The sequence below is a fragment of the Liolophura sinensis genome, chromosome 1, assembly GCF_032854445.1.
Source record: "Liolophura sinensis isolate JHLJ2023 chromosome 1, CUHK_Ljap_v2, whole genome shotgun sequence".
NCBI lineage: Eukaryota > Metazoa > Mollusca > Polyplacophora > Chitonida > Chitonidae > Liolophura > Liolophura sinensis.
In genome coordinates, this window is record NC_088295.1 from 21,210,312 (window position 1) to 21,236,998 (window position 26,687).

At 37.4% G+C, this 26,687-nt stretch overlaps 1 protein-coding gene across 1 annotated transcript; it reads left to right on the forward strand.

Moving 5' to 3' along the window:
* Window positions 1-25,701, forward strand: LOC135470319 (uncharacterized). Its single transcript, XM_064749223.1, has 4 exons — window positions 1-82; window positions 22,331-22,515; window positions 25,280-25,450; window positions 25,614-25,701. The coding sequence occupies exons 2-4, from the start codon at window positions 22,358-22,360 to the stop codon at window positions 25,699-25,701; spliced, it is 417 nt and encodes a 138-aa protein (XP_064605293.1). The 5' UTR covers window positions 1-82; window positions 22,331-22,357.
* The last annotated feature ends 986 nt before the right edge of the window (window positions 25,702-26,687 follow it).

Below are 26,687 nucleotides of genomic sequence, written 5' to 3' on the forward strand. Positions count from 1 at the left end.
AAGATGTTTAGTTCTAGCAAAAAGAGAAAGAAAATTGAAAGAAAGAGAGGACACTTCCAATGTAGGAAATCCAGGGTAGAAGGTAAGTAATACCTGGTTTCTGGTCAAACAAAGGTGACTTCATGTACTTGTATCTCATGAGTTATCATATTTAGTGCTAATTTGTAAAAAAAATATGTTTAACAAAGTTTAACTATACAAACTACATGTATGATTAATTGGCAGAATGGCAATATTATGGGGATGGCTATGTCATGTTTTACACCTTTGTATCTTTTGATTTTCATTTTCAGTGTGTCCAATTTAGGTTATGACAGCAGGATTAGAACAAGCTCTGTGCATATCTGTCTGTGTGTTGTTCATGAACACACTCATGCTTGTTGTGCTGAGAGAATAAATGAATAAATTAGTGTTTAATGTCACATTGGCAGTATTTCAGCCATTTCATGGCAAAAACATGTTTGAACCTGGAAACTGTTGTCTTTTCACATGATGCCAATAAGATACAAAATCAGAGCGAACAAGAAAACTCATTCACGTTTACACGGTATCCTTCCTTAAAATGAGACTTACTATTTAAATGTGGAAATGTGAAAGAAAATTTGTTCCAGGCTCAGTACACAGGGCATGTAGTCATGTACTTGTGTCTAATCTATCAAGGTTATAAACAATGCAACACATAATAATTAAAGGTATGCAGGTAAATTATGTGCAGATATCTGTGAAATTTTTGTTGTTGTTGATATTGTTGGTAATATGTTGAAATTCCACTTCTTGATAAATACAGAGAGTATTTTCTACTGTGAATATAAGACATAATGGTGTCTTTGTTGTGAAAGTTTAATGATCCACATTTTGATGAACTCAAAGGAGTCGAGGATGATAAGATTTGGCCTCTGAATGTGTAAAATGTATAAAGATCAAGGTGAATTATGATATACATGGATGGAGACAGGAGAGTAGGGGTAGGTAATCAGTCTGTTTTCTAAAGGCTTAATTAAAATTGAAAGATGCATTGTTTATAAGGCATATAAGGAGAGTTTCTCAGCTGAGTAAACCAGTCCACCTTGAACCACCTTATGTGGTGAGTGTAGGATCTTGAACCGTAAAGTTTCATGGAAGGATGCAGTTGTGTGACTAAATGAAATATGTGCCTTAAGGTTTCATGAGAACACTTTTCAACCCATTGTTTTGATGTTTCTCTACAAATGTGATTGAAAAGATTATTTTTCTCTGGGAAATGTTTAAATTATCTAGTGACCAAGTTATTTACTATGATTATAATTTGTTGATCTTTATACATGTACAATGTTAGACTTCTTGCCTTGCTCTGTTACTGTGTGTGAATAAAGAAGAAAGGGAAGAGATAGGAATCTGAGCGAGTGTTGTACAGTGAGTCCTGGTATCTCTCTATCTGCTAGTAATGATCACTCTGACATTTTTTTGCGCTTGATGGCGGCAAATGTCTACAACCTGTTCACCCCCATGTGAGGTTTACCTGTGATCTCCTCTGATCCCTGTTAGACCAAGGAATGGTATTTGCTACATGTAATTACACTAGACTGAAAGTGCAGGTGTCTGGTGTTTTAACTCTAATTTGTTGTCTACCATAGAATACTTTTCTCACTTTTAAAAATTGCTAAGATGTGCAGTTGTTATAAATTCAGTGTAACGTGATTTTGAACTAGTGTGTTTATTAGAGATTTCAGCCTTTTGCTTGTTACTACTGTATATTACTGGGACATATTTATTACAATGGTTAACTTATATATCTCATGCGAATAGTGTTGTCCACCAGATAAAGTGAACAGAATTTGCTTTTCTTAAGTTAGATGAGGTATAATGAATATTTGGTGTGATTCATGTGAAAGGCCAAAGAAATTGGGTTAAAGAATTACATGCCATTAAGGCATATGGTAGCCCTGTATGTCTGCTGGTATGTCTACGTGTATTAACAATAGACTATTCTCTATCTACATGTGCAATGCACTTGCCATTGCCAGTGCATAGCATGGTCGAGTGTCTATGGAAAACTGAACCAACCGAAAAAGCCTATAAGGTGTTAGACAACATATAACTACTCCTGTAGACAGGTTTACAGCTAAAGACTGACTAATGTCATTGTAAAATTTCAGTGTAGATGTCAGGGTTGTTTTGTACAACACGATGACCATTTAAAATTGAATGGTGCTTGAGCAAGAAACATTGCTGTGAGCTAAAATGTCCCATGCACTTGATCTAGCTTAGCACCTGCTGGGTATTTTGGATACAGAAGTGAAGGCCTATGCCAGCGTTTCAGGGATGGATATAATGTGTGTTACACCTGTATCCTTCACTCTGAACTTGTCACATTCATGTATCGGGCAATCTGACTAAGTCATCTTTGATGGAGCTGCAAGTCAGCAGTTACTTGGCCTCAGGCATTCCATTGTACAGTGAACGGCTCTGCTTGTTTAGTCTTTGTTGTCATTGTTAACGCAGGGATTAAGAGAGCATGTGATCGTTCACCTGTTAATAGCGCACGATTGGAATCAGGGGACAGCAGAGGAGAAGTGACAACGATGCGTCGCTGCCTGGACGAGGGTCACTCAAGTTCGTTGGCGTGGGGGATTTATTTCTTTAGCCGTGCAGTAGCCCTGGATTGTCCACAGTTGAATCAGTGTCCAAACTGAGCCTGTGCACACATAGCGAGGGAACACTTGCTCTTGTACTTCTTCAATTTACGTTTATGTGGGAGAAAATGGGTCTGTTCTACCCTGGCTTGGGGACTAGAATGCAGATGTTTTCTGGATTACTCTTAATTTGGCGTGATCATTAGTGTGAGCAGCTAGTAATATAGATGCCAGTTGATCCAGGTGGTTTCTTTTTCTGTGGTGGTTTTACCTGTGCTTACAACCCTTTGCTGTCAATTTTCACCTATGTGGAGCCAACAGGAGGTGTAACTTCCCCTGACGTCCCACTAATGAGCTCCTAATTGCAGCATTGTCGGACTTAGGTGATTATTTAAATCATTTGGTGATTACAGTTTCTGTGTTTCTTCCATGACATATATTAGAACTTTTGAGGAATTATTTTGTTTACATGGTAGCACATGCTTATCTCTTTTATTTGCCATTCATTGTGTGTGTGATCTGGGAGAAGTGCTTGACTCTGAATCAGTATTCTTTCATGAACCAAGTCCTCTCTGCCTAGTGCATACCACACTGAAGCATGAGTCTTTACTCGCATGTGTGATATATTTCCCTTGGATTTATACTGTGTCAGTTTCAAATTTGGGAGATTTTACCTATCAGCATATTATCGATTTGAGGTAAGTGGAGCAAATACATTGTAAATTTACGTAACCTTGTGTGTAAATCTGCCTTCTACTTTAACCTGAAGGCTTACTCAACCCTGATTAGGTTTATGGAAATTCAGAATGTTCTCTTTGTTTTAATTAAAGCACATGCCCATTTAATATTGATCTATGTTTTTAAAGTTAATTTCTCTGCTAAGTCTGACAAGAAAAAGTGATTAACACACCTTTTTTTTTGTCAGATGGTATGTGGATGTGGCATGCGGATATTGGAGTGATGCCAGCTTGTGTTATAGCATACATAGAGGTTTGCAAAATTCGGTTTATTTCATAGTGGAGTCATTTTGTAAATTCATTTATTGGATTAATAGCATGTTTTTGAATACATTGCACAGATTAGGTACATTTTTTAAGCTTTCATATTGTGTATTAGAGTGACGCATTGATAAAGGTCATCGCACAAGGGAGCCTCAGTGTTTAGTGTGTTGGCATTGAGCCTCTCAGCAATCCATTCGCTGTGAGTTCAAGTGCAGCTTATGCTGGCTTCCTCTCAGGCCATATGTGGAAAGGTCTGTCAGTAACCTGTGGATGGTCATGGGGTTCCCCGGTGCCTGCTTGGTGTCCTCACATTGAAACACTGGCCACCGTTGTATAAGTGAAATACTCTTGAGTACGGTGTAAACACCAATCAAATAAATAAATCATTCTACCTATGGGCTTTGTTGCCTTGTGTACAAATATACTTCAGCATATTGTAATGTCATTAATGTTGCATACACATATCTGGAACTATTGACAATTTTGAATGTTCCTCTGAGATTAAGACTTGAAGGAAACCCTGTTGTAGTCGCCCCGTGGATTATTTAGCATTTTTCAAAATAATCCAAGGGGATCAGTGCAAACAAAATTTTTGGACTGATTTGACAAGGGATGTGCCTGTGCCATCTTTTAGCTGAGTTTCAAATGATTATCGTTATCAACAGTGTGTATGTGACAGTGTTGAAGGTTAAAGTCTTTAGATTCACTCTCCAAGTGCTTGGGCTACATTTATTATTGAGAGTGAAGTACTATTATGTCATTTCCTGTGGTATGTGTATGTCATTTTAGCCATGCCCATTGGAGCAGAGTATTTTCATTAGCTTTGCAGTAAATGTGAATAAACTGTGGCCTGTTAATGGGGGTGAAGGGACCATGGCCATTGAAGCATGGGTAAGACTACAGGGGCGCCTATAAGGTGTGGTGTATTGACCATACTCATGTAGTCTGCTATTATTTATATTGGTAGACTGCATGCTGCTTTTTTCACTTACCGATTTTTCCAACAAGTTTGCACAACCACTGAAGCATTAAGGGATTGACAGGGTACAGATAATGTTAAAGGGGTGTCGGGGTGGTTGTATTGAAGTGTCTCTCTAGGGTCTGAGTGAGCACAGCCATACCCTTGTATATCTTACCTGTAATCAGACGAGGCTGTGAGAACTACTTTACTGTTCAGATGAAACACTGCATTAAGTTATCTGCAGATCACAGAGACTTTTAATTAGACTCAATCTTCCATGTTTGAGCATAGTACCTTTAGGATTTAATGTGTCCAATTTTGTACCCTTTTATCTACATGAATACATAGGAAGGACCCACTCTTTTCATGGTGAAGTGATATTCACTTCTTTTGAGAATTCTGGTGAATGTCAGTAAATTCCATGATATCTAAACCCAGAATCTAAACATGTATTTATCAGTCACTTTATTTGGTTTCATTAAAAGCCAGCTGTCATGTACTTGTATTTCGTACTATAATATGCATTGATGTAGTTCAGATAGTGTGACCTATTTGGTATGCCTCAGCATTTCGGGTAGAAAAAAGCCATCAATAAAATACATTCATTTATTCTCTTGAGTTAGGTATTACTCTGGAGATGTTCTTAAGTAAAAATGGCATCAGTTACAGTGAAATGTGTGCAGTAGAGTGGAACAAATTGTACAGTTTAAGGATAGATAAAATATCTTTGAATTTAAGATTCCATCTTGTTTAAAAGCTTTGGTAAAATAGATAATACTGATTATGTATGAATTCTACTACTTTTCCATGTTCCATATGTCTTTTTGTGCTTCTGTAACAACTCCAACAATCCTGAGCTTGATCAGTTATATCATGACTCATGTCTGTAATGTTAATGTGTGAGTGACATCATATAAATTATCTTTGCTAACCTAAGCAACATAATTACATTATGTACACAGCAGCTTAAATGTGATGAACTAAAACTGAAATGTGAATCAAAATGAGGTTTAGATTTTTTTAAGCTTTCTTGAATACAAATTTATGAATATGAAGTAGTATTACTTGAAATGAATGAATGATTAGGGCTAATTAGTGATAGCTGAGTATTACTTGGAGTAAAAGTTTAGCATATTTATGCTTGTAATCAAGCAATTTCCTGTTGTAGCAGTCTACACAGTTCTCTCCTGTCTAGCCATATCAGATTGTTAGACTAATGGTCAGACATCTGATCATATTAATGCTGTTTTATGGGTTAATTTATCCTCAATATCAGACACCCTTAAGCTATATTAATAAAGTTTTTCAGTTTTCTTACTTTACATTTTGCTGACAAGGGAAGTTACTGTGTCACTTATTTTTGAGTAATCACAGAAATTCTTGGTGTGTGTGGTATGTATCACAAGTAAAACAAATTTCCTTGGAAGAGAAAAGTTCAATCTGATCACAAAACGTTATGAATAATGTTAGTGTTATTATTAATTGATAATGTTTATTGTAAAGAGGATTGTGTTAAGTTTGAGTGGTATATGTGATTATGTTTGACTAACAGTGCACTTTACAGTACCTCATGTAATAACATATAGACAGAAATACTGTAGTGTGGCTAGTCCTGAAATGGACAATATTAGTTGTCGGTACTGAGACTAATAAAGCCATTACTAAGTTGGTTATGAAGACTTTAAATCTGAGATATGATCACTGTACAAGCTGTCTGGCTGTGCCATATACAGTTTATCTGCAGGACTTAATGCTTATACCAGGAAGGTAGAAGTTTATACAGTAGATCAATCACAAGTGTGTGTGATGCTAGGGTAGTGTTTTGTGGATGTTAAATGTTACTTCTACAATCAGATGTTAACACTGGGTGACACTTTTATACATGTAGATGTTGCTGTCTTTCTCATCATATTCTTTGAACTAATTCTCACTGTATTCTCTGTAATATGTTTATAGATATATAAATATGTGGTAATTGAGGTGAGCTGAGTGATGTTTGAGTTGTAACCTGGCAATCACGTGTCCTCATGAGGTGTTGTTGTACCTCTGTTCTGTCTGCCTAATTAGGTCATCTGGGCAAAACTTGAAGAGGAATCCTCACCTCAAAGTTTGAGCTGGCTATTTTGAATGAACTCGTGTATGAATCTGACAGCTCGACCTGATGCTGCTGCAGGGAAAGGTTATTTATGAAATGCTCACACAAGTGTCAGAGAGAGTTCAGGTATTGTCTGGTCTTGCATAAATCAGAGACATTAAAAAGGTGTGATGTTAAGATGGCAGTGAAAGCAAAGATTTTAGACATCAACATCTGTAACTTTGAATCTTTATTTACACTGTATGTGGTATGCTATTTTCATTACAAAACTAGTTGTAAATTGATCAAGCATGTGATTTTCATTACAAAACTAGCTAGGATACATTGACTGGCTTCACAAAGAGACTAGTTACTTACATGACTGACTTGTACATAAAGGCTGCCTTAGCAAGCAAGCAAATAAATCACAATAAGAATCGATTTCTCATGTGAAATTAATAGCATTACTGCAGCGATCACGCTTTTGATCTGACAGATTACATGGAGAAATTGGAATATTTAGCCGGTCATGGGCTGTGGTCAGGCTACATTCCTGTATTGCTTGGGAAAAAATAAACCATGAAGTAACGAATATAACCTGTGCTACATATCCTCAGACATGTAACTGCTGGTATTGTGGATGTCAAAGGCGTGGATCAAAATGTTATTACATGTAGGAAATACTTGTATGTACACCATGGGCCCTCCATTGGATATTCAAAGGCTGTGACTGTGTTTTGACATAGTCGGCGTGTATGGTTTTATTTATTTATTTATTTGATTACTGTTTTATGCCGTACTTAAGAATACAATAATATTTCACTTATATGACAGCGGACTGCATTGCGCTGGGAGGAAACCAAGAAGAACCCGAGGGAAACCCACAACCATCTGCAGGTTGCTGGCAGACCTTCTGATGTCCGGTCGGAGAGGAAGCTATCACTTGAACTCAAAGTGACTTCATTGGTGAGGGCTCCTGGGTCATTGGGCTGGATCGATAAGCTAACCACGAAGGAGGCCTTGTGGCTGGTAGGAGAAGGATCTGATATGCTGGATGAACATTTTCACTGGTTTACTCTGGGCCCAGTCCCTGAAGCATTACAGACTTCAAACCCACTGTCATACTGGCTGTGCATGAAACTTACAAGTTGAGGTTTGATTGACTTTATAAGACGATGTGCATTTGTTTGGTATTGTAAGCATCACCATTAGTTTACAAGTTCTTAAAGCAGAATCCTTGTTGGGGCATGCGTAGCACATTGACTCAGGATCCTCTCACATGTGTTATTTCTGTGAGTTCAAGTCCAGATCATGATTTCTTCCTCTATGGTTATATTTTGGAAGGTTTTTCAGCAACCTGCAGATGGTTGTGGGTTTCCCCGTTTTCCTCTCGCTGTAATGCTGACCACCATCATATAATTGAAATATTCTTGGTTTCAGCATAAAACGCCAATCAAGTGATTCAAATTTGAAATTTCAAATACAAGCCTTTGTTGTTGAATATATAATTTATTGTAAGTAAACTACTATTTAAACTATGCCACATAACTGGCACATGTTTAATCAGCTCCTGTCTCATTCAGCATGTTCACTGGTCAATGTATTTTACACCTACACACACACATATATGTCCACCAGTTTACATTAAACTGTAGAACTGTTTGAAGCATGCCACATGAATGTCATCTGATTTTTTTCTAAATCCTTGGGATCAAAGCCAGGATAAAGGTTTCTAATGTACGCTGCTCTCCACAACTTGCCTGGCTGTCTGCTTGGACTGATGTGTATTTATCACCTTGTGGTAGAACATAAGTGGGTGATGATAATAATGATGCTGAATCATGAACTTTGATATGTTTGCCGACAGTTTTATTTGCCGGAGCCAGGGTGATGAATTACAACATGTTATTCAGCATTCCTTTTTGTCAGTTCTCTGCCGATAAATGACAGAAGATTTATCCACTTTACTATATCTCGGAGATGTGTTCTTTTTGCTTTATAAAAGCTTTATGGGGGAAAGACAAAGACACATCCTATACATTCAAGATACATTTTATTATTCCTATTGTCCTTGTGTATACCATATCTGTTACTGAAGTCTGTCAATGTATCTGTTACATTGCTTGTTAGCTGTAATTGTATGGGATAGAATTGTAACCATTTGCAGGTGGAATTCTTGCAAGTATAATGGAGAGAAAATATGAAATATACATCAGCATGTAGTGGCACCTTGCTCAGAAATTGTTCACGTTAATTCTTAAACATTGTTGCATATTTTTAACATGTCCATTCAGGCATATTCTGAGGACATTATTCTGTGTAGACTGATAAAAGTATTTGTGTAGCCCGGATATTGGCCACACCAACCGATGTAGATGCAGTTCTGTCTCCAAAATCAAAGTGAAATTCTCAAAATGTTGCTCTTTGATATGTGAAAAGGTTGAGGAGTTAGGTGATATGCAACGGTGGTCATGTTTATGGTTGGAGGAAACCTGATGTAAACCAGCTTCGTGACTTCATTTTGACTGTAAAGGGAAGAACAATGTTGTAGAATGATCTAGCCAACGGTGGTCTTTGAAATGATAATAAGCAGATTGCTAAAACCACTACCTGGAATGCTAACACACCAAATTTTTCAATGATATTTGTTTATAAGTTCATTGTTTATTCTTTTTGGAAGCTAAGAACCTGTTGTTTAAGGGTTATAGTGTTGTAGCTCTGGTGTATCTTATTTAGGATATGTCAGTTGCACTTTATGCATCAGGGTTTATTCTTAGAAGAGTTGTTGGAATTGTAGGACTTGTCTAACTCGTCATTTCTCTCTAGCTGTGAAGGAAAACTGACAGAAGGAGGCTTTGTGGAAGATGTCAGCCTGACAAGTTCTGCTCTGTCTAACAGATATCCTTATGAATGGCATATCTTGAAACATGGTGGATAAGACTTGAGTCAGAAGGTCAGTTGTAAACACATAGATTATTTTCCGATTTAGGACTATTCATTGGCAGCCAGATATGTTGTCAGAAGATAATCTTAGTGATGTCACATATCAGGCCCTCAGAGTTCTGCTTGTTCGTGACACTCTTCTATGGTGTTTGATTGATCTCCTGGTTCTTTCTAGTGCTGAGCAAACATACTGGCTAAGAACAACATCTCCTTGTGTTTTGTTTGAACAGTCAACCTTTGAAGACCAAGTTTAGGATGTTCTATACTAGGTTCCCAATAACTCACTGCTGAAGTATTGATCGATGGCATTCTTAGATTTCTGTAACTTTCACCTTATTCCAGTATTTGTGATCAGATTTGGAGTGGAAAAAATGGTACTTGCAGCTTGTTTAGTGGCCAGAAGTGGATTGTTCTGATGTCATTCTTGAAAGCAGTAATAGTGTGTGGAACAGATTATCTTTTCATGTATGTACTTCCAAACAGTTTGTTGATATTCGAGTCATACTTTTAGTGTCTTCAAACCAAGCTTTGGTATGACAAAGGACTGGCTGCTCCAGTGACTTGCGTTGTGTGGGTTTGTTATATTGTTGTTGTAACCAATGTATGTCAACATTTTAAGGGCAAATCATTTTTCAATCACAGTAGAGGCATTTAGCGGCTTACTTGCCTTTCGTAAGTCGTCTCATTGAAGCAGCACTAGATAAAAGAGTGGTGGAAATCTATCATGCAACCAGGGGGCACATTGCATGCACTCTAAGGACACCTTTGACTGTAGGCTGAAAAATTGTTAAATTTTTCTGTTAAATTTTTCAGGCTGAAAAATCGTTAAGCATGAGGTTAAACCCCAAGCACTCAATCACTCACACACTCACTCACTCTTCAATAGCTTGCTCAGGTATATAACATAGCATGGTGCCTTCCACCTTGATATGCTCCTTACCTATACACTTGAGAGAGGAAATGTTCCTGAATGTCTCATAAAATTGCAGTCAGATAAACAAACAAATTCTTTTATGGGGTTAATATAAAATATGATGTGGTACAGCATTTCTCAGAAACCCAATACCTGTAGATGTATTTGTGATTTTGTTTTATTTTGACAAAACATTGGTCTCTGGCTTCAAGGGTCAAACATTGCAAATTCAGAGAGTTTAAAGGTAAGATTTCATCCTCAGTTTGTGACCATCTTCATCATTATGAAGAAGACAAAATGCTTACTGTTGTTGTCTCATTAATTGCTGATTCTAAGTACATGTACTTAGAAGTACAAATTGTTCAGACAGCTGTTTCACATTTATGAAAGAGACGGCTTCTATGGGAAAGGTTTATGGTTCCATCTTGTACAGGGTTTACAGATTTTCATGTGTATCCAGGTCTATGCAATGCTTGTTACATGAGAAGAGAGAAAGGTCATTCATTTCACTGGCTTGTGCAGACCGAGCTCTGCTAATAGAAACAGCAGCTCCATGTAAATTAACACAACAAATCATTTCTGTAACAACACATTGACTTAGGAATTACATTGGAATTTACTCAGAGGTTTGGAGAAGTAAATATTGGTGTGCTTGTTTGCTTTGACTTCCTGAAATAGAAAGTATTCCATCCTGTAGTCCTCTTCCACGTGTACATGCAAAGGTCTCTTTCTGTGATTGGTTAAATCAGGATGTATATAAACTGCTGAGATACCACCCATGGAGTTCTCCATTGAAGGTCCCTTTACTGACTAATTAATAATGGTCTTAGCAACCTTGGCGAAAGATTTGCTTAAGACCCCCATGTTTGCTAAAGGTGAAATGACTGGACGTGTCAGCTCTGGTTCTTGTAAAGCCAGGTTATTCACATACAAGTCTTATATTCTTTGCACTATTCATAGCTCAACCAGTCAATAGCTGATTTAAATTTGGAGTCTGATGGTTTACTCACTTGAAGGCCTGGGAGCAACCTAGGGATGGTGGGTTTCACCAGGGCTCTGTCCGGTTTCCTCCCACCATCATGCCGACTGCCGTTCTATAAGTGAAATGTTTTTGAGTATGGCGTAAAACACCGATCAAATAAATAAATTTGAACCATTCTGCTGCATCTCAAAGTGACATAAAAGACAAATGCTTTTACTTATATAACGAAGTATAGTACAAACATGACCAGTTTTTCAAGTATTTCTTTTTATTTCATGCCACCAGATTTATAATTGTATGCATATTATCACCATGTATATCCATTTCTAACAAAATCTGTGTAGTATAGTTGACTAGCCGTAGGTTGATATTGATTTGTGTCTGTGTGTGTACTGCTTTTTCCAGACCTTTCTTTCAGCTCTATAGGGCTGGTTAAAAGGTGCACAGAATGTCTCCAGATCCTTAGCGAGATCTGCTAGAGCCTTGTGTCTGTAGACCACGGCATTTAGTGCAGATTTGAGGCTACCCATGTTGTGTAGGGACTTTGGTCATATGATTTGAGCTCGAAGGCGAATTTTCTGAGGATTTTGTCTGTTTTTCTTACAAGGCCAGTTCATTGCTCACAGAATTGTCTGTGCTTATTGGATCTTGTAGTTCAGGGTCTCTTCTAAAAATAACGAACAAAGTAAACTTCCTGTCATCAATGAAGTCCTGGTAGATTTACATCACTAACCCAGACTGAAGGTTTTTGAAGTGTGGGGTAAAGTAAATGAATATCAAGATGATTTATATTTGTTGCGTAAGAATTGATTTTTATGCGAGTGGCAAAGAATTTGACCTACAGGTATGCATGCTTTGGCGATTTTCTTTTCTTTCTCCTGTACTCCAATCACGGATGGTTCCTGTGTAGAACTTTGGTGTCAGTATGCCACTGTATGTGGTCTATTCTTGTATTAAGTCCTGCTGACTGTCACTAATGTAAGTTTGACGGCTGTGGACAATGGTTTCTTTGTAAGAGTTTGTGTGAAGTATTCGGTCAGGAGACCACTGACTACGAAAACAAGCTGTCCACAATGGACTTTAGCTCTGCAGGCGTACTCAGACCCTTAGAAACTCCTGACCTGCCAGTCAAAAGTGTCTATCAAATTTGAGAAGAAGCTGTGTTAGGTTTTCTTAAAGGTGATATCAGAAGTCAGAGGTACGTGTAAGATAAGAGTTTGTTGGGTGGTGGTGTTAGCAAAGCCTACAAGATCAGCATGCCTGATTGATTTCTCTCTACCTACTCTATACTAAGGCCAGAAAAGTGAAGACTGAAGCAAGAAAAGGTGTGGAGCCTAAAAATACATGTACAAAAAGCCTTGATAAGGTCAATATCATATGGGTGTTTCTGTTAGAAGTGTATGTGACTATGCCCATTAATATTTACACTATAATAGCAGACAGGAGTTAATGGTTATCTTCTGTAAAAGCCACAACACTAAAACTCACATTTTTATGTGTCTGGAACAAATTTAACCTCAGGTTCATTTTCTCTTTGACATAGTATTGGTATCTTGACAAAGCAAAAATGCGGGTTCAACTTAACCCTTTCGTGTTATAATATTTTCCCCTATTGTGACATAGTGACATACATACAGTAATTGTGAAGGACATGTATGTAGGACACCGTGAGTGTAATTGGTGTAGGTATTCCTTGTAGTTTGTCCAGTGCTGTGGGTTATAACACCTAATATCTTATTTTTCTAGTCTACATAAGTGCATTGTTCAGGATTTGCACCGAGTATGGGATTGTGGAATTTGATTTACAGGTATGAATAAGTTTAGAAAATGTCTTACCATTTATTATTAAAGTGACAGTACTGGAAGATATATGGAAATCATTCAAATCAACTTGCAGCAATTAGGATAAAATTTTTGGTTATTATATGTGTAATTAATCGAAACTTGCTTCATATAATTTGGTATATTCAAATGTACCATGCTTTGTATGATGAAATCAGAAACAGTGTCTTAGAAATCTTCCCAGTAAATGAAATTAAATCTTGTGAATTGTTCACCACTCACACAATATTACAGAGTGTTGGAGGCATGGTCATTGTGCTTCGTAGAACCGTCATGTCTGCAGGCTTGCTGTTAGGTGGTGCCTGCTTTATTTACTTTTTCACAAATCTCGCATTCCCAAGGCTGACGGATTAAAATCCACATAACTCTCATTACATGTGCAAAATTTCCTGGATATGCTCATGGAAATTGGTATGAGATATCACACTGTGGAACAAATGGGTTACTTTCAAATGAACATGGACTGCTTTGGTGGCCTAATGGTTAAAGCATCCACCTAGAAGTCGGTAGACTCAGGATCAAACCTGGATCGGGTCATACCGAAGACTTTAAAAGTGTTACTGGTTACTGGTTGCTGTCTTGCATGGAGCTTAGCACTGGGAGGTTAGAGCAAGGAAACAGGACTGGTTGGCCTGGTGTGAGTGCAGTGTGACTGGGTGAGGTGTCATGTCTTCATGATACTTCAGTGGCAGCAAGCACTTTGGTGCCATGGACTTGCCACAAGAAGACATAGTATATTTATACACATGTAATGGCTCCTCGTTGTCATATGACTGAAAAACTGTTAAGTATGACTTTAAACCCAAAGCATTCATTTATTCATTCAAATAAGCAAACATGCACCCATAAGCTTTTGCTTTCTACATTACCATCTGATCAGCACTTAATGCTCTAATGACATCTCCCTTTCTTGAGGTGGCTCAATCATAATATATTGAGCATTATATATGATAATTATATATGCTCTCATTCTCTTCTTGGGCTGCTAAACTTCTTATGTTTCGATTGGTGTTTATGTGAATTAATGACAGGATATTAATTTAAGCAAATGAATTGTATTACTAAGTTGATGTGATTAGAAAATCCCTGAGATAGTGGAAGTGATTGGTGGTTGTGCTGGAGGCTTGCTCTATCATTTCAGATATCATCACAGATCTGTATTAAATCACTCAGGTGTACTCGCTCGATGACAAAGCCTTACCTTGCTCATCAGATAGTGAGCTAAGCCTCCCAGCTATGCCCCCTATATAGTCCATGGCACAAAATACAGGTGGAATCACTGGGACCTGATAGAGCTTTGTAAACACTATGTCTCACCAGAAACATCGCTGATGTCTGGACATCAAATGTCACAACTGCCAAAGTGCAGTTTGTACACTTAGAAAAAACTGTGGCCTTTTCAGCCTGTAGTGTCATGTTTTAGGTTCTCTTCTCCTTTAAGGATAAAACCTTAACTTAACAGTACATCTGTGCAGTTTTTTTTTTTGTTAAAGCTATTCATTCATATTTTTATTCTGTTTGAATTCCGGTTAGCCTGGATATATTACTTTCACCATCCTATTTTGCCTGTATTTTAGGTTCTTTGTTTCATTTTATTCATGTGCTGATTTTAATATTTTGCAGTTTTAATAAAGTGTGACTAACACATGTTCTCACAAATTCCTCTGACAGCAAATCTTCATCAAAGAAGCCAGTCAGGTGTAAGATATCTTCTTTATACTCCTCAGTCCATGCAGGTAATGACCATAATCTCTCTCATTAATTCCTACAGGCAGTTTTGCATATTGTAATCAAATGCATAGCTTCACGGTATCATAATGTTGGCCTCAAGCTTAATTTTAAGCAGAAACTGACTAACATTGCTCTAGGGTGTAAATATTCAATTAATGTCAATACTTGTTCCATTATTCTGTCTTAATGTGGTGAGTAGTGATCTCATGGGCCATTAATTGAGAGTCCCACCAGTTAATCTGACCCATTGCTGTACAGCTCTGACTAGTCAGAGAAACCTACATGCCTCTGCAATTATAGCCAGAGTGATTTACAGGGTGTGCACAGATACGTGCACTAGCCAGTCGTAGGTTAACATTTGACTTGTGTGTTGTATGTTTGTTCTTTATGGCAATACAATATGCATACATGTGCAAATGGTCTTTGAAGTAAAAATAGACAGATCTACATGAATAAATATACATGTGAATTTGTTTGGACAGATAATAATATTCTTGGTCTTCACAAATATGATAAGGTGTTACGGTGTTATGAAGATTATTTATTAATACAGCTGCGTGTAGATTCTGATTATAGTAGTTAAGCTTTCCACGTTACATAAATCTTGTTGATCTCATACATGTTTGGGTTAGCCCGCCAGCATGGGTGCAATGACCCAGGAACCTCCAACCAATGCGATCGCCGCGAGTTCAAGTGCATTTCATGCTGGCTTCCATTCTGAACTTACGCAGGAAGATCTGTCAGCAACCTGCGGATGGTCGTGGGTGGGCCTGGTTTCTTCACCACAATGTTAGCTGCCGTCATAGAAGTGAAATATTTTTGAATACGGCATAAAACACCAATGAAATAAATAAATGATATACTTCAAATAAAAAATCTTTTCATACATTTAGCAAATGTATGCAAATACTTTGAAAAGGTTGTCATGCATGCATGAAACATGCAAGTTCAAGGTGCAAATGAATACAATAAAGTTTTCACATATTGAGATTTAGTATAAAATATAGCATGTACATGCATGCTTTCTTTACTTTTTTAAGTAGTGTAACACTGCATGACTGAGTCCATCTAGCACCCTAATGGGAATAGTCATCGTCCACTGTTGTTTGATCTCTGGTTCTGATCATTCACATATGCTAGACTGTTGTAGTTTGCAGTGTTGTAGTAACAATAAGTAGATGGAGAATTTGCAAGTACTGTTTATGAGATTTGGTGCTTGATGAGTCAAGTTAATATGATCCTTGTTGATGTCTAGTCACCTTTCATGGACCTGAAAGTATAAAGGGGAAAGATAAAGAAAGCACAAAATGTAGAATTTTGGTTTGTTATGTTACTTTAGGAGTGCTTTGAAGAAACTGTGGAAGATGTTAGTTGCACATTTTGTAAGTATATGTGTACTTGTAGCCACGTTATCCTTCCACCTGATTGGGCAAGTTGCAATCTGTGAGAGAAACCAACAAAGGTGGCTTCATGCACATCAGGCTCTCTGACTGGCTGGATTTCTACCTTCCTGCTCAGTGTTTATCCCTTCCATACTGTTGTTCTTCATACTAGTCCACTTTTTTTACTGAGGACCTCAGATTTCAGCCGAGCCACTAAACAGCTAACATGGTCTGTCCATTAGGGTAATTATTAGAGGTAAAGAATTGCTTTAAGTAGATTCAGTCAGGTTTGATTGTGTTGGGAGAAGCTTCATTGTTTAGGGGCTTTTGGCCTTGGGAATTGGCTGTCCATGTGGCAGCAGGGGTAATCTGTGGTAATCACACTGATCTATTGTCATCCATACAACAACCCAGTCTAACAGGATTAGAGGCCTCAGATGACCACTCACTGCCCCTTGTTCATTTCACTTACATAGGCTTATTACTAGCTTTGATTGCTTAATAATACATTTTGTCTAGTGGTGGTGTATAAGCATGTTACCATGTGCTGATCCCATGTGCTGTTCCCATAATTGAAGTAATATCGCTGGGCTACTGAATCAGCCTGAAGTGCTCTCAGGTGAGGTTAGTTTTATGGTAAAGCCAACTGCTACAGTCATGAATTTATTGCATCTGAACAAATCAAGACATCTTTTATATTTAAACTCTGCTTTTCGAAAACATTCACGAAATTTATGGTGGTGGCTGGGGAGATTGTGAAGACAGCATACATACATACATATATACATGTATACATTCGTATTTACAGGTAGCAAGAGTATGTGCATCAAGAGTGTGTGTATTTTATGTTTTCATTTTGAAGAGCTTCCACCTTTTATTCTTGACATTTTCTGATATGTTGTGGAATACAAAAATGCCAAAGATCTATCGACATTTCCAACCTGTCACAATTCAAAGTACAGGGCTATCTATTTAAGCATTTATGAGTAAGTATTGTCTGGTAATGAATAGAAAAAAGACTCCTACGACAGATGCATGCTCTCACCTTGATGCATGTCACTTCTAAGAATATATTTTGTGTAAAACTTGTATGGTAGGACACAATGTTTGTAGGTTGCCCACGAGGTGTGCCTGGTTTCCTCTGGCCATATAATTCTGGCTGCCGTCATATAAGTGAAATATTCTTAAGTTTGGCGTAAAACACCAATTAAATAAATTAATAAATATACATGTATTGTGATAGGCTAGTAGTTATACTTAAAGGATAAGAGCTACATGTAGGCTACATGTTGTCAGTAGATCAGAAATTTGGCACAAATTGCTGTTATTAATTTATTTAATTGATTGGTGTTTTACGCCTTCTCAAGAATATTTCACTTATGCGACGGCGGCCAGCATTATGGTGGGAGGAAACCGGGCACATCGCAGGGGAAACCCACAACCATCCGCAGGTTGCTGGCAGACCTTCCCACGTACGGCCGGAGAGGAAGCCAGCATGAGCTGGACTTGAACACACAGCGATCGCATTGGTGAGAGGCTCCTGGAGTCATTACTTTGCGCTAGCACGCTAACCAACTGAGCCACGGAGGCCCCTCAAATTGCTGTTAAGTTTACACAGTGTTTTCTGGTGGTCAGTAGTCCTGAACAGTCTTTTGTTTCACAGGCATTATTGCGCCTGTATTGACTAGGACAGTATGCAGATGTCTAGTATGTGATGTAAAGTTCAGTTTTGTATTTTCAAAAATTTTTTTCATTTGTTTCCTTTGCAACTTATGACCACATTCCTCTCCATTGACTTGTCCATGGTGTATATATTTATATAATTGCCCTGCTCCTCCCTTATATCATAGAAATCTATACAGAAGTGTTAAGCCCATTGTAATTAAACTTTTATATGAGTTAAAAATGTTGAAGCAGCAGGTGCATGCTTGATGGGAAAAATGATTTTAAGTTTTCTCACTGTTGTTATTTGAGACTTTTTTCACTTTAGTTCTAGTTAACCACGTTAATTTTGAGGAGAAAAAACATTGATGCCTTTATCTGGCTAAATGCATTTGTTGTTAAAATGTTGTACCTATTACTTATTGTACCTGTCAAATAGATGTCATTGTGGTGGAAAGTCTAGTCATTGTTTAGTTGTTGTGGAATGCATTGTGTGGTACAGTAAATGTAGCTGTCTCTGGTTATTTGTGTGAACTCCCTCTTACTCATATACCATACCAGTATTATAAATATTGGTAAATTGGATTATTGCTGGAATGGCCCACAGTAAATTAACTACCATCAATATAGGTTTATTGTTAACAGGAAGAATGGAGATTCATTCAGTTATATCCCCACAACAACAGAGCTGCTCTTTAATCTAGATCTAGTTACGCTTGATGAAAGCTATCCTCTTTCAGCATAACTGTATGTGACTGTGTGGGGTAATTGATCAACTTTATAGGTGTATTTCTTTTGAAGTTTGTTATATGTTCTCTGTGCACAAACAGGGCTGCAAAAAACTTTATGATATCACTTTTCTTATTTACAGGTTCAGCAGGTTAGGGCTTAATCTGGAATCATTGACATTAAACATGTTTTTTAACTGAAGATTGGGAATGTTGTCAATATATGTGTACATGTAGCTTATATATTTCTTTGACTTTGCATACACTATACATGTACTCCTTTTGATTCTGTGGTCTATGTTCATGCACTTTCATGGGACATCTACATGTACAAATGTGTTTATCTGAAGGAAAACTATTTTATACAAGGTTGCAAGATGTCAGCTTCTGCTTATGGTACAATGTACAAAAATGTTTTTTTCTCTTGTGATAACACTTTATTTCCCAACTGCATTGTTTTAAAGGGATTTTGATATCTGCTCTCAGTGCATTGGTTAGGTTTGAGTATGTTCTGTATGTGCTACTTTATTTCACTTACAAGTTGTAAATCTTCTGATACAAAATGATAGTGAAGTGATGACAGATGGGAAGTTTGCAAATTAGGTAGTTACTTATAATTTTTTGACTGTGGAAATGTCATATCTAGTTCCATTGACAGTCTTGAGCCGGAAAGTGTACACCATGTGAGCACTTGATCACACTTTTATCATGTTAATCTGGATAAAAACAGTGCAAAAGTGTCAGCTAGATAGTTTATAGGTAGTGGCCTGTCTGCGATCATTGATAAATTTCCACCATTACAGTTAATCTTTTCTTTCATGTATGTGGTGTTGTCTGACTGGGGCTCTTTAGCCTCCCTTTCAAAGAGAAAGAACAGATTAGCGTGTGTACTCCTGAATCATAGTTCAGACCTGTCCAGTTTTTTTCCCTTTGTCAATAGATCTTTTGTTTCCCACACTTCTTGCCCGGATGAACATAGTTTTATGATCTTTTATAGATTGGCTGTTATTCTATTTTTGTTTGCATAGTGTTAAGTGCAGCATACCATGGGAATTATCTTCATTTCTCATTCTCTGCTTTCTTCAGTGTTCTTGGGTCAGCAGAGCTTTATTCATTTGACCATTTGAAAGTTTGTCTCTATTTGAGTTCCAGCAAACAGAAAAGCGACAGGCGATTTAATGAAAATTGTTTCTCGATTATTCACTGAGTATGGTTTAATGCAGGTCATAATCTTAATAGGCATTACCAAAGTATTATTCATTATAGAACATTGAATTATTATCCACTAAAGTTCTTGGGGCATAACCACTGTTGCATTTGAATGTGGCTTCATTTACTTTAAATTGATGAAAAACATCTCAACCTCAGGTAACAAGTACCGTACCGAAATCTCTTCTTGAAGTGCCATATTGTTTCATTGGAGCTGCAGTTGTAGCTTTAAGTGAGGACATTTGTCATGCACCGGCTGAACAATTTTTTTGTCCAGTTTCCTTACCTACAAATCTGACTGTCATCATATGATTCAAATATTCTTGAGCATGTCAGTAAAGTAAAACCATACCTCCCCTGCTAAATAATTAAGCATTAGTGGAAAGATCATGAAAACTATATCAAACTGGATATTTTTATTTTTAAACAATTGTTTTGACCGAATTCAATAAAATCTGTTTGATTTCTGTGGTAAGCTTTTTGGACTGACTTTGGGCTTAGGGACATCATTTTTTAAAATCAGAAATACACAATATTAAATGTGGGAATACACTGTAGCTAGTTTTTGTGTATAAGTTAACATTACATGTACATGACTTACATAACATTACTTGTGTAGATGCCACATGAATTTCATCCAGAAGTAGAAATGAAAGTATTACTTCTCCTTCATATTGTTGGCACCCAAATATGGTGACTTAAAGCCCACCATAAATTTAAAAAGTCTAAAAATTATCAAATAATAAATGTTGTTTCATTGGTTTTTCAAATGAAGGGTACTTATTTGTAGTCATTCTGTCACTGTAAACCCTTTCAAAAAAGACGGTTTGTTTAAAGCTCAAGAAATAGTGAAAATACTTTTTAGAATGTTTGTTAATATAGCTGTGTATCCCTTTAATCTATCACAAGGTTAAGTCCATTGGGGGATTTTGGTCATAAGAAAGTGCAGTCTGGCATAGGCTTCCTCTAATAGAGCATGTAGTGACAAAAACTAAATGTCACATGGAGTAGTTTGAATTCTCATAAAATAAATATATGTACCTGTAAATCAAACAAATTTAACTGAACAACTTAAACCTGTCTTTCAGTGTTTTCCTCTATTTCTGTTTCCGCGTATACTTTTGATATAAGTACTTAGCTTTATGTAAAACAGGCAGTTCACGATTGGAACCCATTACAGATATATAGTCATTAATGTTGTAACACTGTGCTATTGCCATTCATCGTTTTATAGAAACCGATTTCAGGAGATAGTCAGGTGTGAGCAGACACTTTACAACATTTCATGAATTTCACCAAATTTTCAAAGAAACTCCTACTTCCAGAAGATATCCACCCAATTTTCAGCTTCTAGAAGCCAGGTTTAGCGACAACTGAAGCGAAGATAAATGTTAATTTTACATGTAGCACTTAAGATGACATTATTTTAATCATAGGAGACTTCCCACCACTCAGTCCTTTGTACATGTGTATGTAAGCCATCTTTGTGATAAGCCTTGTAGAGTTATTTCCCTTGATTTATGATTTTTGTTAAAATAAAGGGTGTATATCCTGTGTAAGTGGTATATTATGTACTTTTGCTCAAGTGATATACAAAAGTGTGCATGGAAACATTTAGGTTAAAGTAACAACTGCGAATGAGTTCAGTTTGATGAAAATGTGAGTTTTTGCAGTTGACTTTTAGGATGTGAAACATACATTTAAGTTTCACTTCAGGTCATTTTCCTTTAAAAGAAGCGTTTGTGTCAGTCTTTCTGGTTCTTTCAGACAATAACTTATGAATGATTAATGGAGCAACACTTTAGCAGTTTTGCAGTCATAATGAGGTCAAAGGAACGAAAGAAACACACATCAGGGAGAGACTGCTTTGCATCCATTCACATTAGTCCATTAGGCATGCTGGATGCAAATTCCATCTCTAATAATATGAACCTCTAAAATAGTGCTTGCACCTTCTTTATTTGATTTTTATACACACTATAGGTGGTCATTTATAACTCTCATTGTTTTGCATGTGGAGTTGTTTTTGGTAGATACAGAGGTGTTGATTTACCTAGCCCACTGTGAGATATAGGGTTGATGCCTTTGTCTGACCTAGTACTCCAACTTTTCCATGATTGACATGATAATGAAATTTTTTTCTGTCTTATTACATAAATGGGAATATATCAAACAAATAAACCAATATGACTATTCAAAATCTCTTCAAAACAGAAAAGGATGAATAGGGAAAATACTTTATCTTATGCATACCTACACTAACAGTATTGTGAAACTTCATATTTTGCAGTCGCCCCTTGAGTAAACTAGCTATGGTATGAGGGAGATGCTGGCTAAAATGTCTGTGGGAAAGGAGTACGGAGAGTTTGGGGATGACCTTGATTTTGATGAGGTCACCATGTTGACCTCTGACCAGATGACCTGTCCTGAGATGTTTGACCTTGATGAGGTCTTCCCTGACATCCCGTCTATCAGGTGAGTTAGAGCGTGAGGAAGTCTGGAATACATATATTTACAAAATATTAAAAATTTAAATATTTAGAACCTTGCGTAATAGTGCTTTTCCATGTATTCAGATTTTGTCCATGCAATTCTCCCTAAAGTACTGAACCTATTTCCATGAAACTCAGCATAAACTTTCCTGTAATCTTGTGCATGCTTAATATTTTTCATAATTACTCCCATTCAGGTAGTTAGTGCAGTAATCGGTTTTCATGCACACTGTAATCTCTTCAGATTACAATATTTCTCCATTCAAGGTAGATGTATCAGTAGTGCAATCATTGTACATCACGAATGGTCCATGAAACAATCCACATGAAGCCAAATTAAGCAACATTATGTCTTCTCATTTCTTTAAAGTTTTCTAAGTTTTCTTTCTTTTAGGGGCCTCTGTGGCTCAATCGGTTAAAGCGCTAGCGCAGTGTAATGACCCAGGAGCCTCTCACCAATGCGGTCGCTGTGAGTTTAAGTCCAGCTCATGCTGGCTTCCTGTCTGGCCGTACGTGAGAAGGTCTGGCAGCAACCTGCGGATGGTCGTAGGCTTCCCCCGGGCTCTGCTCGGTTTCCACCCACCATAATGCTGGCCGCCGTCGTATAAGTGAAATATTCTTGAGTACGGCGTATAAGCCCAATCAAATAAATAAATCAAATGAATTCTTCCGTTTATTTTGGAAGTGTTGGGGATGGCAGCGGTATTTCGGACATTTGATTTTAGTTGTGTTTTAAATCAGGACTGTTTATCATGGTATATTAGTCAATTTTTCAATGACTGGTTCATATTTAAACATCATAAATTTTGCCATTTGACTAATAAAATTAACAGATGCAATTGTATTGAATTGAAGTAAGGACTTACTGTGCGTTGTTGAGGTATTGGCATGTAGATGTGAGGGAGTAAAACTTTTGATGCAGATCTGATGTTAATCTTTAATTTCTTTGCATTAAAGACCTGTATTCACTTCTGGTGCACTTTTAAGGCCTAATTAACCAATGTAAGCCAATAAGTTTAAAACGTGTGTGCAGATATTCCTTTTGATGCTCATTTAGTGAAAAGTGTATGTCTTTGTGGCTAACCAAGTTAAAGGGAAGAAATTATCTTATTTGTATTTATTTAAGCAGCATGTCAAGATGAAAAAAATTTATTGTGAAGATCTGGTGAAGAAATATGACCATAAAAATGTTGAGCAGAAATTAAAGGCTTTCACACAGGAAGATTGGTTCCCTGTAATATAGTTTAATCTTAATGTGCCTTGCAAAAGAAAGAGCATGATAGTGAAAGAGGTTGACAGTAGAAGTAACATTAAAGGAGAGTTCTTTTAACTGTTTCTGTTGCCTTGGCTGATAAACCTGCAGTGCTGCTGTCTTTGAACAGTCAACACACAACTGATTTTGAGTAAAAAAACAATCAGAATCCTCATACAGTTTAAAGTTAATTTGAAAAACAGATTTTCTTGCTGAGTGTAATCAGTAGTTTGGATGGCGAACTGTTCAGAGTCCAGATAAACTGATGGTAATTACTGCGGATTTTTTGTGTTTTTGTTTTCTAAATGAGGCTGTTTGAGAACTGCTTCCTTGTCATCACTGATCTTCCTGTATCTTCCTGGCAGGTTGGTTTATAGTAAGTTGGTTCCTCAGGAATATAAGGGAGGCAACTCAGTGTGGGAGTAATAGCTGTATTTTTATGAACCGGGAGAAGAATCTGATAGTTGTAGCAGATGCTTCTGATGCAGATTTTCTACATGAAGAGTACTCAAACAACAATACACCTTGTACTATATGGTGATGTACTTGTATGCTCAGCCACAATGGAAATAAAGAAGATTAGATAATATTGTCGTGCAATTTCTAGCTACTATTAAGTTATCTCTACATGTACAGTACAAAGTGTCAATAGTACATGTGGGTGCAGAGAAAGTTTTATTAAGTCAAGAATATAGCAGGAGAAATTTTAGGCTTCCATGGGAGACTCCATATTTGCTGCGCAGGCTCTTATTGAGATGAACTAGGTTCTTATTTAGACATGTTCCTTTTAGGCCATACACCTGTATTTGAAGATGCTGTTTAGATCAAAATTCTGATTTCCACACAAAAAAAACCCTCTGAAAATAGCAAGTTTCATTGACATGATATCCATAGAAGGTAATAAACCACCAGAGGTAAGAGTTTCATATTTGATATACGTGGGAAGGTCTTCCAGCAACCTGGGGATGGTTGTGGGTGGATATATCAGTTAAATATCCGGTTTCCATGGCATCTGACTGGAAATAGAAAGTTTGAACTATGTGAGCAAAATAGCTTCAATAGTTGAAGTCATTAGGCTTCACACAGGATTGGAGAGAATTTATTTTATTTTTGTACTTCAAATTTCTGATTTCCATCGTAAAAGTCTGTTTCATGCAATTTCACTTGGAGATTGCAATTTTGATGTTCACATTCATTTGGGGATAAAGTACTTCCTATTTAATCTAGGTCTGAGCTGAACAGGGTTCCAATCTCTAAAGCAATCAGCTGAAAATGGTGAATTACTGCTTCTGATTTTCAAGCATATAAGGCTGTCAAAACGGCTGATGGGATTGTGTGTGCAACACTCACTTCTTGGTCATATAGGTGATCGTTTTGTCTCCTACTGCGCGAAGACTTGATGGTTTAAATATGATAGCATGTTATGTTTTCAGTCCTGTATGGTTTGAGAACTTACTGTTTAATTATATAACTGTATTGTATTTTCTGCTTTCAGTCCTGTTTTTGAGGATCACACTTTTCCAGTTGAACAGTATTGTTTTGAGGATTTCCCTGATCGCAGTGGCTTCAAAAAGTGTGAGGAGGTGAGGGAGGAAGACATGGTGGAATACTGCAGTACTCTCTACTCTACTCTTCAAGCTTTGCTAGGAGCTGGGCAGCTGGATTGGTAAGTAATTTTTGTGAAACCACCTCTACCTTAGGGGCCCATGAGTTTCCAATCTGGTGAACGCATCCTCCACAGTGGTTGAAATGTGAAGTGGCAAGTCTGGATATAGGGCTGTCTCGTGGATGGATGGGTGTCTATTTTTATTATTTTGGCAGACCCATAGGAAGCCAAGTTGTTCACCTACAGGCATTGTGACCACTTTGGTGGCCTCTGCCATGGAGTCAGGAGATCAGGGATCAGACTTGGGTTGAATCATATCAAAGGTATGTATTGCTGCCTCATTTGGCGCTCAGCACTGAGAGGCTAGAGCAAGGAGATAGGACTGGTTGACCCGAGGTCAGTATAATGTGACTGGGTGGGGTGTCATATCTGGTGGCGTTGGTATCGTACTTTAGTGGCGCCAGCACTGTGGTGCCGTACCACAAGAACACACGCTTTACCCTGATTGACCTAAAATTTAATCCACGAAAGTGCATTTTTAGAGGCATATAAATGTCACAAAACGTCATTTTTGGTGCTGAAACTAACAATTTTCCAGTAGAATATAATCCCATTTTCCAAGTAAACCTCAAAATATTTTTCTAAAATCAATAAATCTCTCAGAATCAGGAAAGATGGGCAACTTAAGTCATGGACGAAATTTATGGTTATTAAGGGTATTTACACACTCACCTAATGACTGTTTGTCATGTGACTGAAAAATTGTTAAGTATTACATAAACCCCAAGCATACATACATACATACCAAAGGCATGGTTTGCCATCCTCCACATAACCGAGTGATCATTCATTTGAATTTCTCAGGACTTTTTATTTTGTATATGATCACAGTCAGGGGTGTGGAAAAATCCGGTGTATGGTGTTCAGTATGCTCTGAAGTTAAATGATATAACTTGGAAGAGTGGAAATGTGTACAATTGGGTATTTGGTTCTGAGATTCTGTTACTGCATATGATGCTGCTGTATGAATGTTACAGAAACTTGGAACGAGTGTGTACATGTATGTACTGCAGAAAGAGATGAGTTAGACCTGTTTCAAACTGGTCTGAAATGTGTTTTTGGGTTAATGGCTATTAACTAAAGCCAGAATGCTGTCACCTTGTTAAGCTTAGGCTGTGTATGAACCCCTCTTCTGGCTGGCCATCACTTCTTGTTACTGTGACCAAGGGAATCAATCAATACCATGAGTCAGGCCACTCCTGCGCCTGAAAGCTAAAGTTAAACTTAAACATGGTCA

What these genes read in the sequence shown, in the direction of transcription:
- LOC135470319 (XM_064749223.1), top strand. Translation starts at nt 22,358, where the DNA reads ATGAGGGAGATGCTGGCTAAAATGTCTGTGGGAAAGGAGTACGGAGAG. An exon ending in CCTGACATCCCGTCTATCAG is followed by an intron (nt 22,516 to 25,279) that starts GTGAGTTAGAGC and finishes TTCTGCTTTCAG; the next exon opens with TCCTGTTTTTGAGGATCACA. An exon ending in GGAGCTGGGCAGCTGGATTG is followed by an intron (nt 25,451 to 25,613) that starts GTAAGTAATTTT and finishes GCAGACCCATAG; the next exon opens with GAAGCCAAGTTGTTCACCTA.